At 49.6% G+C, this 13,313-nt stretch overlaps 1 protein-coding gene across 15 annotated transcripts in view; it reads left to right on the top strand.

Annotated features, from left to right (window-relative positions):
- The window catches only part of LOC122372850 (multiple C2 and transmembrane domain-containing protein-like), a 60,508-nt gene that overhangs the window by 36,108 nt on the left and 11,087 nt on the right, over positions 1–13,313 (top strand). For 10 of the 15 annotated variants that reach the window (XM_043350486.1, XM_043350485.1, XM_043350484.1 and 7 more), the window contains 10 exons: positions 1,722–1,818; positions 7,085–7,227; positions 7,595–7,674; positions 8,109–8,217; positions 9,784–9,855; positions 10,564–10,709; positions 11,055–11,213; positions 11,606–11,792; positions 12,718–12,914; positions 13,202–13,304. In XM_043350486.1, coding sequence (XP_043206421.1) covers positions 1,722–1,818; positions 7,085–7,227; positions 7,595–7,674; positions 8,109–8,217; positions 9,784–9,855; positions 10,564–10,709; positions 11,055–11,213; positions 11,606–11,792; positions 12,718–12,914; positions 13,202–13,304 — 1,293 coding nt within the window. The remainder of the gene's footprint in view (positions 1–1,721; positions 1,819–7,084; positions 7,228–7,594; positions 7,675–8,108; positions 8,218–9,783; positions 9,856–10,563; positions 10,710–11,054; positions 11,214–11,605; positions 11,793–12,717; positions 12,915–13,201; positions 13,305–13,313) is intronic. The other 5 variants (XM_043350487.1, XM_043350480.1, XM_043350481.1 and 2 more) reach the window with 1 other exon arrangement.

The raw sequence follows: 13,313 nt of genomic DNA, 5'->3' as shown, positions 1-13,313 counted from the left end.
TGTAAATTCCATGAATGTTTCTCTGCTCTCAGCACCCACGCCTCGCTGCTCGTGGCGGCATGAGTGACGTTGCGTGCTTGGCCTCAAAGAACGTCTGGTGGCGTTCTGTCATCACTGACCCCTCCCCTCCACCAGAAATAGACCGCCCCTCGTACCGACTTCCTGTGATGGCTAGCCCGGGGCGACGGGGGAACTGGGGGCGGGGTAGGCTGCCGTGCGACCCAGCTCACCTACCCGGGGTAAAGCCCCCCCTCCCCCCCACTCCCACCCTACCTCGGCCACCGCGACGCCCCGTATCTAAACAGACCAGCCATTCTGAAACTGCACAGTCCTGCAGCATACTGCGCCCAGAGGAACAGGCGATGGTAACAGTTGATGGAAACTGGCAACAGCAGCGGTCGGTGGAAACGGACAGTTATAGCCGGGATTAAACGGACAAATGCAGTGACCATAGATGCGGACATTGTCTGGATAATAAATCGTGGCGTCGCTGAATTATTGTTTAGCGGGCGTGGCTACCATCGTTTAGCTTGGCCCAACCTTGCCAACCTCTCCATGACCGGACCATGTGGCTGGGCGTGGCCCATCGGCTGGGCGTGGCTGTGGCATCGGTTGGGCGTGGCTGTGGCATCAGCTGGGCGTGGCTGTGGCATCAGCTGGGCGTGGCTGTGGCATCGGTTGGGCGTGGCTGTGGCATTGTTTTGGTGTGGCTGAACCAGTGGTTGGAAAGGCCATCGGTGTTCGTGCCTCACCTAGCAAACAGACATAAAGCTATGTTCTCAGTTTTACCCTTCGCATGGTGGTGGCTGACCGCAGCATATCACATACAGTGACTGTGCATTTGCCGTGGCGGCTCGCCACTCCGCTCTTGGCCTTGGGCTGGACTGTGGCTCTCATCAACCTTGCACTCACCTCGCAACGACCCTGCACGCCAGACTGCACATCTGACACCGTGCGAGGAGAGGTCCTAAGGGGACACACGCGAAAGAGAGCGAATGAGACACCTAAGCACTAGTGGCCTTGACAGCGTGGCCCCCGTTCGCTACGCGGCAGGGATCGATACCTACTCTAAACTGCCCGGCGGAGGCCAGGCGTGTATTTGATTGGGCAGTTGTTTACGGCATAAAAGGCTTATCCTGACATAGCCACTAAAGTAAAAAATGACTTTTATTGTCACTGTCTGTTGTCTGGGCATTATTGCTTTTTTTGTGTGCGGAATGATGCGACAGGGTTTTACCAGAGGTCCCAGATATATTAATGCGAGATGTTGCACTGATGATCTTGATCTGTCGTCTTTTTTGTGTGTTCCTATATTGTGTGACTTTTCTTGTGCAGTAAATGCTGTTGTTGAATGCGATATATCCGTGCTAGTCAATTCACTATTATCATTGCTGTCTTGCACCTGTATTGTTGGCGTCGATCAGCATTTGTTAAAATTCGTTTGAAGCGCAGAAACTAATGCCTATTACATGTTTAGCTACCTGTGCTATCGTGTTTCCTGAACCACTTGTTGCTCTATCTCCTTCAGATAACCACATCCAACTCCTCGACCCTATCTCCGAACTACTGATCCGGCGCCGTACGGCTTAACGCCCCAGTCGCATTCTCTGCCACATGCCGTGTGTTGTTTGCTTACACCACCGTTAAAATACCGTCCCGTCGGGTCGTAGTTGGGTCGACGGAGACCGCTGACCTCACCGTTGTGTTTGCGTTCGCCGCAGGACTCTGCCCAGCATGCAGCGCTGCGGCAGCATGAGTTCTTCGTGCTGGACGTCTACCTCAAACACGGCCGAAACCTGCCCGCCATGGACAATAGCGGTGAGAGTCTGTGAGAGCGAGTTAGTGATTGTGTGTGTATCGGCCGTTCGGTCTGTCGGTTGGTCTGTCGGTCGATCGGTCGGTCAGTCGGTCTAGGGCCGGTCAGTTGGTCTGTCGGTCTGCGGCCGGTCTGCCTGTTTGTCCGTCGATCGGTCGGTCGGTCTCTCGGTTGGTCTGTCTTTTTATCACTCTGAGGTTCTGTAATCTGTATCCCACTCCCGTTCTCTTGCTTGCTCTCTCCTCTCACTTTTCTTGTAGCTCTCTCACTCGTTCCTTTTCTTACTCACTCATTTTAATTACACTACACTGTAAATATTTTACTTTAAGATATTTAATATTTATTTTACATTGCATTTTATCGCAGCCTGCATTTGATGATAAGGCTTCCAATTAAAGTTTCCAGTTCAGATATAATCGGATTACAGCTAACGCTTTCAAACAATTGGACTGGTAAAAACGGAAAGGTCAGCCCTGGCGGCCGTGCACGGCGTGCCATTTTCGCCCACGACCCGCTGGACATTGGCCCTGTGGGTCATTAGTTCCCCGTCCACCGACGTGGCCCAAACGACCAACGTGAGAAAGGACCCCCCTCCCCCCTCCGGTGGACGAACAGACGCTGCCAGCGACAGCGCCCACCGACTGGCCGGCCCATCGGTCAGGGGTCAACAAAGGAACCAAATCAGCCCAACAGCCCTCTGCCGAAATGGTAGCTCAATCACAGTGGCAGCGGGGACGTTGGGAGTGACGTATCACCTCGCGCCCACTCCTTCCGCTCCCTGGGGCGGGAAGGAGGTCAGGGCCGAGGTCAGGACGAGCGGTGGTCCGTTGGTCCACCCGCTCGTCTCTGATCCGATGTCCACCCGTTCCTCTCTGGTATGGTCTAGTGGTATGTTCGTTGCTCTCCAGTCTCCAGTCAGAAGGTCCGTTTGTGCCTCCCTGGTCTGTTGGTCTGTCCGTTCCTCCCCATGGTCTGTTGGTCTGTCCGTTCCTCTCTGGTCTGTTGGTCTGTCCGTTCCTCCCCATGGTCTGCTCGTCCGTACGATCCGGCGTCTGCCGTAAAGTACCCATCGTCTCCAGCAAGCCGTGAAGCTGCAACATAGGCTGATGTGTCAATGGACCCATGATTAGACGGCATTCAGCGCCCGAGGGCACGGCCGTCCTTCTGTTGCTGAATTCCCACGGGAGCTGCCGCTCGGCTGTGGAATTCATAGGCATGGCTAGCTGACATGTGAATGCTCACACAACAGCAGGTAACGATTTCCTGGCAATAGCGAGCATTGCACTGAACTTATCGTTCATGATAGCTGGCCTTCTTGCAGTGACCACCAACCACTAGCAGCTGTTGACTTAGCCAGTGAGCCATTGATCAGTGACCGTTCACCACTGACCAATGAGCCATTGAACGCTGATCATTGGCCACTGTCTGTTCGCTGACCATTGCCCATTAGCCACTGACACCATCGTTCATTGACCGCTGACCACCGATCTTTCACTGACCGGTGACCACTGTCCGCTGAACGCTGACTGCTCGTTGACCATTGCCTGACCCCCGAGATCAGAGCATCACCAAATATGACTGCTTTTAACCCGCGCCCTGCTGGGGGGGGTGTTTGAACACCCCCCCTTGTGGTTTTTCGCGAATATCTCAAAAACGGCGGCGCGGAGCGCCGCCGTTTTCGGTACACCTTATCATGCATCAATTCTACACATGTTGTGAAAATTTCAGACCTAGGTCATTCAAGGTCAGGTCACCAGGTCACTTGAAGTGACCTCACCTCATAAAAAGTGTCAATGTCTGTCATAGCTACACCGAGTGACCGATCGCTTTGAAACTTTCAGCGATTGCTAAGAGCGATAGCACGTACAAAATGTATATCTTAGAATTTTGATATCGATGACCTTAGGTCAGGTCAATTTTGCGACCTCCCCATTATAAGTCAATGGGAGAAAATTGAAATGCGCCTCTTTTGGACGAAAGACATTATAAACACTCCCAAACACCGAATTACAAGTGGTTTAGACACATTGAACATGAAAATGGTGTCCGTGACCCTTGTTTATGCCCTGAGGTCATCTTAGGTCACGAATGGTATCTAACAGTTTTTCGCAAATAACTTTTGATAGAGGCATGCTAGAGCGATGAAAACGCCTTAGATGTGTTCAGCTCGACGATACGGATCGACTGATATGCAACATGACCCTTTCCGGTCAGGTCATGACCTTGACCTGAGGTCAAATTTTCAAGTTGACCTTTCAAGGTCAAGTTATAGTTCGTTCGATGCGTCTTGACGAGAGGAACACGATGCCGGTAAAAGTAAGCTCGTACAAGGCTTGGGTCGAAAGTTATTGCAGAAAAACTATTTCCAAAAAAAATCGGCTATTTTTGCAGTTTTTGCCCCCTGCAGGCAAAACCGTTGACGTTAAGTCAAATCTGAGAAAATTACTCAGAAAGGGCGTTAATAGGGCTATCGAATGCGCTTTTCCGCGGCGCTGTAGCTCTATTGGTTCCCGAGTTATGCGTTGGCTTCTTGGAAATTTTCGACATTCGACCTGGAAATCGGCGAAATTTTGCCTTCAATGACCTCTGGTGACCTGACCTTTGACCTGACCAAAAAATTGACCGAAGTGATTTCGTCATTATTTTTGACGCTCTTTCGAACGCCGCCTTCCGCGTATCGCTACGTGGCCCAGGAGCCGAGTTAGAAGGGGGGGTGTTCAGACACCCCCCCCCCCCCAGCAGGGCGTGGAAATCCAGGACCCCCAGCCGGGCGCGGGTTAAGAAAGGTATGTCGATTGCGCACTTAGGTTTATGCACTTGTTTGTGATTACTGTCATGCTAGGTACATGTTTCTGTGTGTGTATCTGTGTGTCTTTCATTGTCGCTTTTATTGTCAGATGACGTGGATTGCTGAAAAACCATTTTATGGATGTTGTCCGAAATACATGATGATGATGATGATGACCAGTGTCCAATTCCATTGACCACTGTCCATTGTCCACTGTCCATTGAGCCCTGACTGCTGTCCAGTGACCACTGTCCACTGCCTTGCCGGCCCGTAAAAGCTGCAGCGTGGCTCGTGGCCGGTCAGTGGCGGTGCCAATCGATCCCCGTCTACTAGTGTCGAGTTGCTGTCCGACCGGGCGGGCCAGTCCGGGGTGGTTGACAAGGCCGCCTGACCTACAGGGTGTCTCAAAAGTTCGCTTACAGGTACCAGCCATGCTTTTTTGTCAATAATTCTGAATCAACAAGAAATTAACAGTCGAAATTTTGCATGGGCATTGGTAACAACCTTCCTCAAGCAGCTTCATTGTTTTCAAGCGCATTCGACACTTCATGAGCTCACAAAAAGGGTTCACCTCTGACCATGGATCAGGCATGCCAATGGAGGTCGCATACTCGGGTCGGCTGAGAAACTCTCTGCTTCACGAGTAATGGGAATGGTTAGGTCGGAAATGACACATGGCAAAGTGTCGGCGAGGATGATTACAACATGTTGGTCATCTAATAAAAACGGTGGCTAAAATTTTTGAAGGACAAAACCATGCGAGACTAACAGCGCTTTGAACGACCCTTGTACCGCAGCGGACTCGTGCTCCGGAAAGCAGCTGAAAATGCAGTCCTAACTATTGAAAACTGACTAGAAGCTCACAGACAGAGGTTACCCAGTTTCAAAAATTGCAGGTCATCATAAAATAAAGACAAAATATCATTTTAAATTGTTTATAATATCTATAACGCTAAATTTTGAGGGAAAATAATGCGAAAATCGTCAATGCCGAGGACAAGTGACCCTCCAAAAGTGTCAATTAATGTAAAGTTTTATCTAACGAAGTTTCAAGAGGCAGATCTGGAGCAAATAGCTTTCTTTTACACACAAAATCCGGACAAAACCGCACGATGGACAGGTTTTGGCCGTTTACAAAGCAGAACCTCTCCTGAGGAAAACACTCCGGAACCCAGCGAAGGTCTTGGCATTGGGAATGACGAGCGTTCGGGATTTGCAAAATTTGCCAAATGTGTCTAAGAAACAGATGGCCGACACATTCTGCTACGATATGCTGCGAAAAAATTGCCCCTGGCACTTCCCATTTGTTCAGGAATGGGGTTGTTTTGAAAAGAAAAATGGTGCTTGGGAAGTCGGCGCCAGTCATACATGAAGGAGTTAGCGCCAGAGAAGACCTACAAAATACTCACGGATGGTGTCGATGCAAGCTGTCGGCTTTCAGGGAGAAGCGGATGTTGCCGGGGAGCTCGTCAAACCTAAATCCGACGCAGAAACTGCAGGGGATTCCCCTACAAGAGCTTGAAAGCTGGTAACCTTTTATCAGCATCCGGCAGCTGACGGAGTGACGAATATCGGTATGGGCAAATATTTTTGGAGATACAGCAAAGGGTTTGGTTTCCAACCTTCCGAATCAGTTGTCAAAGCATGCATATTTGTCTAGTGTACACACGGACACCAAAACCTTAGATTTTTGGCCGGTTCTTATATGCTTTATTGACATGGGAAATGTGTAAGCGAACTTTTGAGACACCCTGTAGTGCAGTGGTCAGACTCGCCGGCCCAGCCGCCCAGTCCGCCCTCTACCAAACACAGCGCAATGCGCTGTCAGCGCATAGCTCAGCACATGCGCTGACCACATAGGCCTGTAATATTCGTACAACACATAGCTCAGTCAGACTGCATGCAACGCGACACAATACGACACCGAAACACACAACAACAACACAACAACTCAGCAAGTCCGCCGGCATAGCGACGCAACATAACACATTTCTGCCAGTCAGCCCGCTTCACAACGTACTCACGACGGCTTTTTCACAGAAGTCCCGTAGGGCTTGCCACGCCCCTCTTTGAGTTACATGACTGAATGGACTGGTGTGTTATTTGAGGTTTAAGTAGTCATGTTTTCTATTTTTTTCGCGACAATGGCCACTGGCCAGCCTCAAAAGTCAAAACATGGGAACGGCACCACCAACACCAGCCTGGTGCTCGAGCCCATTGACACACAACACCGCTAGCCGGTCACCATGACGTCAACATCCCCGGTCACTTACGTCGACATTGCCGGTCACTGACGCCGACATTGCCGGTCACTAACGCCGACGCTTCTCATAGACAAATACTGCACTCGGAAAATATTTAAGTCTTAATGAAAGTGGTTCAGCTGAAGGAGGAAGGCATTTTCTTTATGTTCCCCCAATCCCAATGCATGTTTTTTTTAATATAAGAAGTGGATTCGATGTTGTGTACGTTATTTTCAGGGACCAGCGACCCGTACGTCAAATTCAAGCTCGGCGGGAAGGTGGTCTGCAAGTCCAAGATCGTCTACAAGACGCTGAACCCTCTCTGGGACGAGTGGTTTCAGATTCCCATTGACGACCCCTACGTGCCGCTACAGATCAAGGTCGGTTGGGACAGTTAAAATCGGTTGGGACAGTTGAAACTCGCTGGTGGTGACTTTTATTTCATTTTGTTTTCTGATGTTCTGTATTTGTAGCTGAGGCGCAATTATAATCGTGTGTTAATTGTGTGTCGTTTTGCTATTTCGTGACAGTTTGCCAGTGTTATCTTCCCGTGATTGCGTCTTGGTAGAGTTGAAAACTGAATGTGAAGCATATTTCCGAGACATACCACTAGCACACAGCTCAAATATTATTTACTCATAATTTTAACGATACTAAGAACCGCTCCAGCTGGTGGCCGAGGCGTTCCTTACGAAGTCAGCCGTTATCGTTTGACTACATGACCTGATGTTCTCAATAATTCGTCAGGTGTACGACCATGACTGGGGCATGAACGACGACTTTATGGGTGAGGCGGAGCTGGACCTCAGTACCTTGGAACCCAACAGGTGAGCAGCCTCCATCGATAACGACAACTTGATGTGGTGGAGCGGGACCTCAGAGCATTTGAACCCAATGGGCGAGCGGTGGCGTTCGCCGATAATCCTGGGCGTTATAGTGTTTTCACTTTGATGTTCTGGTGACGTTTACATGAGATATAGGTAGATGTTTTCCGTCAGCTACCCTTAAGCTTTGATTTCGTAACGATATCTTTGAAATATCCAACCTGAGGCGATTTTTTTTTTACAGGAAAGTCTTATTACTCATATAATTTTTTTATATCTACCTACATTTTACCATCCGTGCTAAACGATGGACCGATACAATATGTTCACTGAAAATAACACTGAAACACTGAAACTAACACTGAAAGTCTGCTTTTTCGCCCCACATGATTGGACAGTATATCAATTTACCAGCGCTGTTCTGCTCCTGTTTTCAGAGAGCAGGAGATGACATTGAACCTGTCTGACTCTGTCAAGTCGGGCGAGCAGGGAAGCATCACACTGGCTGCCAACCTGGTGCCAAAATCCAAAGAGGAACGGGAGCAGGTCAGTTATGCTTTGACGTAAAACCGGGACAGGGAGGCTCACACAAGGCGTGGTCGTGTAACGGTTCGCAGTTGATTGTATTCGGAGGATAAGCCTGATTTGGACTAATTATGACATTTGGACATTCTAACTATGCCGTGACATGAGCTATGACATGCCTCTGTTCTTCAGTTACTGTCTGTTTTCTGTCAACTCTGCGTTTTGCTAATGTTACTGAATGATTGCGGACCTCTGTATACCGCGGTATGCGCATGTCTATGGTGTAATGTAATTTAATTACATTACCACCATTATGCACCATTTACATTATGTAAATGCATTGAAATATGCGAGCATTGCGTGTTATGTACGACAGTTTTTTCTGGCTGCGACATGGAGCCTAGGCCATGTTGCATAGCAAACACAAGACACCGTTTCAGTTTCTGACAAAACGTTCAGAACCAGACCATAAATTGAAAACTTGACTCATGCCTCTGTTACGCTAGAAACCTCCAGGCAAAGCATGGGTGGTTATTTTGCGCTACCTCATTGTTTCCACCTTGCCCAAGATGAGCAGAGTTCGTTGATACTTGATAGTAACTGCCGAAACTCGTCACACCAACTTTACCGCGATAGGCGCGATAAGTTACTTTACCTTCCGCGGTATCCTGTCAAATGTTTTATATAGTAAGAAGGTACAATACCGAACTATCAATGCCAGGAAGGAAGGGTGGACAGACAATGGTGCCAACCTTACTTTTATCCTCCTGTGGGCAGGAAGAGGTCGTTGTCTTGTTCCGGGAAGGGCATGGATAGATAGCCAGTTCATGGTCATTGGTCAGGGCTCACAACGAAGGATGTGGGCGTTACCCTAAGCACTGATAGTATGTTGTGATGATTATGGTATGTACTATATTCTATGTAGTGTTATTTTTTATATGGACCTTTCAGAGCTATTATGCATATAATTTAATTTTCACGTATCTATTTATACTAGCTGCGCAATACTTGATGCTTAGCAACCATCCAGAGGTGTGTGGAAACTGCGGTTAATAATGTGTTTATATAAACAATAGGTAGCTACAAAGCTACACACCAAGCACTCCGACTATACGGCCTTGACTCCGACTGCAGCTAAATGCCTTCTCGGGGGACCTGTGCAGTGGAACACCCTTTGGTCGCCACATATGACTCCTGTCGTGTGTCCAGACAATCAGTATTTTGAACCTCGAGATTACACTCATTAGACATTGTTGGGGATAATACCGCAGGTGTCACTGACAAATAACCCGTCTAGTTAGCCAGACTTGAAGGTTGGGGTCCAAAAGTTTTGTCGGTAAGGCACCACTAAAAGCTGACACTTTTTTGGATTACTCAGTTTACTATTCATTTTGCATCCAAACTTTTATCAACACTGAGTATATGTTTGATATTTTGCATGGCATCTTAATCTGAGACAACTAAGTGATTTATCAAGCATTTTGATGATTCCATAACCTGCTAGCATTTGTATGTCAACTGAACCTGCGTTGAAGCCTTTGAAATAATTAAATATATTTTTTTCTGACGGCGGCGTCGCTGCGCCAGACGCCGGATCCTGCTGGTATCAGGGACTGGCTACGCAGGCATAGCTTCACGCCGACAGATTGTGTCACAAAGGCAAGCCCTCACTCATTCGTATACGAGCATGTCTGCTGGACCCTAACAGCGCTTCCGGGCTGTGAATAATAACGAACGGGCTTCGACCAAACTAATCAGCTGCTTTAAAATGTACTCTGCCTGAAACACGCATGTCAGATTGCGAATAAAGCCACAATGCAGTAAATAACACGCAATTAATTTCGGGGACGGGATTTCTTTGCACGCTTGCAAGGCTCACTGGGCTTTATGTAGTGTTATATAGATGCGATCATATCTTATTGTGAAGAACAATGCTTATCTTTGTGCGCGTTGGCAGATGGCTAGTAGTATGAAATTTATTGCACTGATTGGCACCAGAAAACCCTCGCACTGCAGTGAAACACGATGTAAATACAGTTTTCACGGCACTGAACTTAAATGGAATAGCTTTGGGTGGCTGCCGCAGCAGCATACGATGCCGATGGCCACGGGAAATCGGCGTTTAGCGCAGCTAGGAGCTTTTTCCAATCGTATACGAGCGAAAAGTTTTGTGGTACCATGACTTCTCTGTTTGGCCCTCTAGGGGCAATGAACCAGCGCGCGGCCGCTGCGCAGCCAAGACGTCCGTCGCGGTCACGTGACTTAGGCTAGGGGACGCGCGCCCGCGATAACGTTGTGAAGTTTGTTGTTTGGCTGGTGAACCATCCTTGTAGCGCGATGTCCGTAACTATGTGGTCCACTCCCCAGCTGGCCGGGGCGGGCTCCAGGAGCACCGACTCGAAGAAGCTGAAGAACCAGCAGTGGAGCAGCGTCGTCACCATAGTGCTGGTGGAGGCCAAGGATCTCATGGCGATGGACTCGGAGGGAACCAGTGACCCATACGTCAAACTCAGGTAAGAATTGTAATGTGCGTGCAATTTCGCAACGAAGCTATGCTTTTTTGTTTATATAACCTATCATAAAAACAGAGACATTCTGGGCCTAAAGAAAATCACACATAAACATAGCGGCATGCAGCAACTGCACAGGGCACAGCCCTTCCACGACGGAGCTACATAATTAACAGAAGGAGCCTCGGGTGGCATCATTACATTAGCCTGCATGTAGCCCTTCCCATTACAGGTCCATCTAATTAGCAAATTAATCCTCGGCCTTAGCGTACTAGTCTGATGACCTCCGGTATGCGTGCTGACCCCCCCCCCCCCCCTCCGCCCTTCCCTACCCCTCCCCTCGGACAGGCTGGGTGCCGAGAAGTACAAGAGCAAGGTACAGGACCGCACGCTGACGCCTCGCTGGCTGGAGCAGTTCGACATGCACCTGTACGACAGCGGCTCGCAGATCCTCGAGATTGAGGTGTTCGACCACGACGCGCGCAGCAAGGATGATTTCATGGGAAAGTGAGTGGTCTGGTCTGGAAGGGCTGGCAGGGATTTGGAGGAGGGAGGAAGGTCTGAGGGGGCTGGGCTGTCATACGGCAGGGAGGAAGGGACAGGGGTCTGGGAGACGGTGAGAAGTCTAGGCGGGATGCTGGAACGGGAAGGGACTCCGTTTTTAGAAGGATCGACGTAGGTAATGGATGCAATTTAAATGGAATGTGAAACTGATAAGCGAGCGTGAATGCTAAATTGTAGGCATTGGTATCGTTGAGTCGTACCTCAGCTATGCTTTTTCGCAGTTTCCTTTCTTTTGATACGTTTTGATGCTACTTGCTAATTAAAATCCTATCGTCAATAGCTGTGCCCTGTAAACTCACCCCCTAGTGACTCTACCCATGCAATGTATTTCGCAGGACGACGGTGGACATCTCGAAGCTGGAGCGCGAGAAGACCCACCGTCTGTGGTGTGAGCTGGAGGACGGCGCCGGCTCTGTGTTCATCCTGCTGACCGTGTCCGGCATGACCAACGTGGAGACCATCTCGGACCTGCTCACCTACCAGGAGGACCCCGAGCAAGTGGACACCATCCGAAAACAGTTTGTGAGCGAACACAGAGCGAGAGGAGGGAGAGAGCGTCTAGGGGGAGAGAGGGAGCAGAGGGATTGGGTATCGCGAGGGGTGGAAATGATTGGTGCAGGAGGAACTTATGTGGATTACTACTAAGTTTAATTTGGGGCATATTTTTGCAGGCGTTACTTGAGAGCGGAGAGACTAAATTTCCGGCGGTCGCTTACCATTTCACTTTGGGTAGTGGTTGAAATTTATCCAGACTGTGACATTTCATACAGCCGTGAAAGTACCCCGCAATTTCCTGGAAGTGTAGCACCGGAGCGATATTTGCCGCCCCGCTAGCGCCGCGGGGTAAGCCAGCTGGCGAATATGTCACACCACCATCGTCCGAGCCGCGGCACGACCCCAGGGACCAGCACCGGCGCGGCGGCCGGTGTCATACGGCGGGACGTGGTCGGTCGGTGCGGCCCCCAGGGGCGCCAGGGGTCATATTGGACTGACCTGACTGGCACCCGCGCCCCCGGGAGTCGGTCGTGGCGACAGACTGCTGGTGACATTTCCCGGTGCCGGCCGTTTCGGGTTTTCATGGCATCCTGGCGGTGTCGTATAGAGACGACCTGACTCGGCAGAGACGACCTGCTGTAATTTAATGACGCTCACGGCTGGGCTGGGGAGATTAAGTGGGTTTTAATTGAAACACTGGGTTATTTAGAATGCAACGAGACTCCCTGAGACATGCATTTTGTATTCGGACGGTTCATGACATTTGACAGTTCGTCCTTCGTTTGTTTGATCTGGCTTATCAATATGCGAGTCACATTCACACTTACATGGAACTTGAAAATGCTCCCATTCTTGTCAGTCGGGTAAGCGCAGCGGCTCGCAGTAAAATGAAGCTCTCTACTCTCCCGTTTGGAAGTTCCCACCTGACGTTGCACTGTTTCCGCTGTTACAGAACCTGCGGAACACGCTGAAGCAGGTGAAGGAGGTTGGCCACCTCACGGTGAAGGTGTTCAAGGCCATGGGTCTGGCGTCGGCCGACATTGGCGGCAAGTCGGACCCTTTCTGCGTGTTGGAGCTGGTCAACTCGCGTCTACAGACGCAGACAGAGTACAAGACCCTGTCGCCGCAGTGGAATAAGATATTCTTCTTGTGAGTCGTGCTCTGTCAGTTATGGGGTTTGGGAGGACATTTGATATTCGCAAACAGCCGCTAGCTCTTTATCGTACTCCTAGAAAGTCCGTAGTTATGTGTGGGCTATGAGCTAACCGGTTGTACCCTTTTATAGGACATTTATCGCATAACTTACCTGAATTAAGAACTACGTTGCGATGTAGTCCGAAAAACTTGATCGTGGTAAGACTGAATCAACGGTGAGACCGAGAGTAACAATGGTAGACGACGAGCATAGATCGATGACCTGTGCTGATCTTTTGCAGCAACGTGAAGGACATCCACAGCGTGCTGGAAGTAACTGTGTATGACGAGGACAAGGACCACAAGGTCGAGTTCCTCGGGAAAGTGTCCATCCCTCTGCTAAAGGTAAAGACT

Source organism: Amphibalanus amphitrite, unplaced genomic scaffold, assembly GCF_019059575.1.
Source record: "Amphibalanus amphitrite isolate SeventyFive unplaced genomic scaffold, NRLGWU_Aamphi_draft 001408F_arrow, whole genome shotgun sequence".
NCBI classification, from domain to species: Eukaryota; Metazoa; Arthropoda; class Thecostraca; order Balanomorpha; family Balanidae; genus Amphibalanus; species Amphibalanus amphitrite.
The sequence above is the reverse complement of the archived record's forward strand: the minus strand, read 5'-3'. Positions and strand labels throughout refer to the sequence as shown.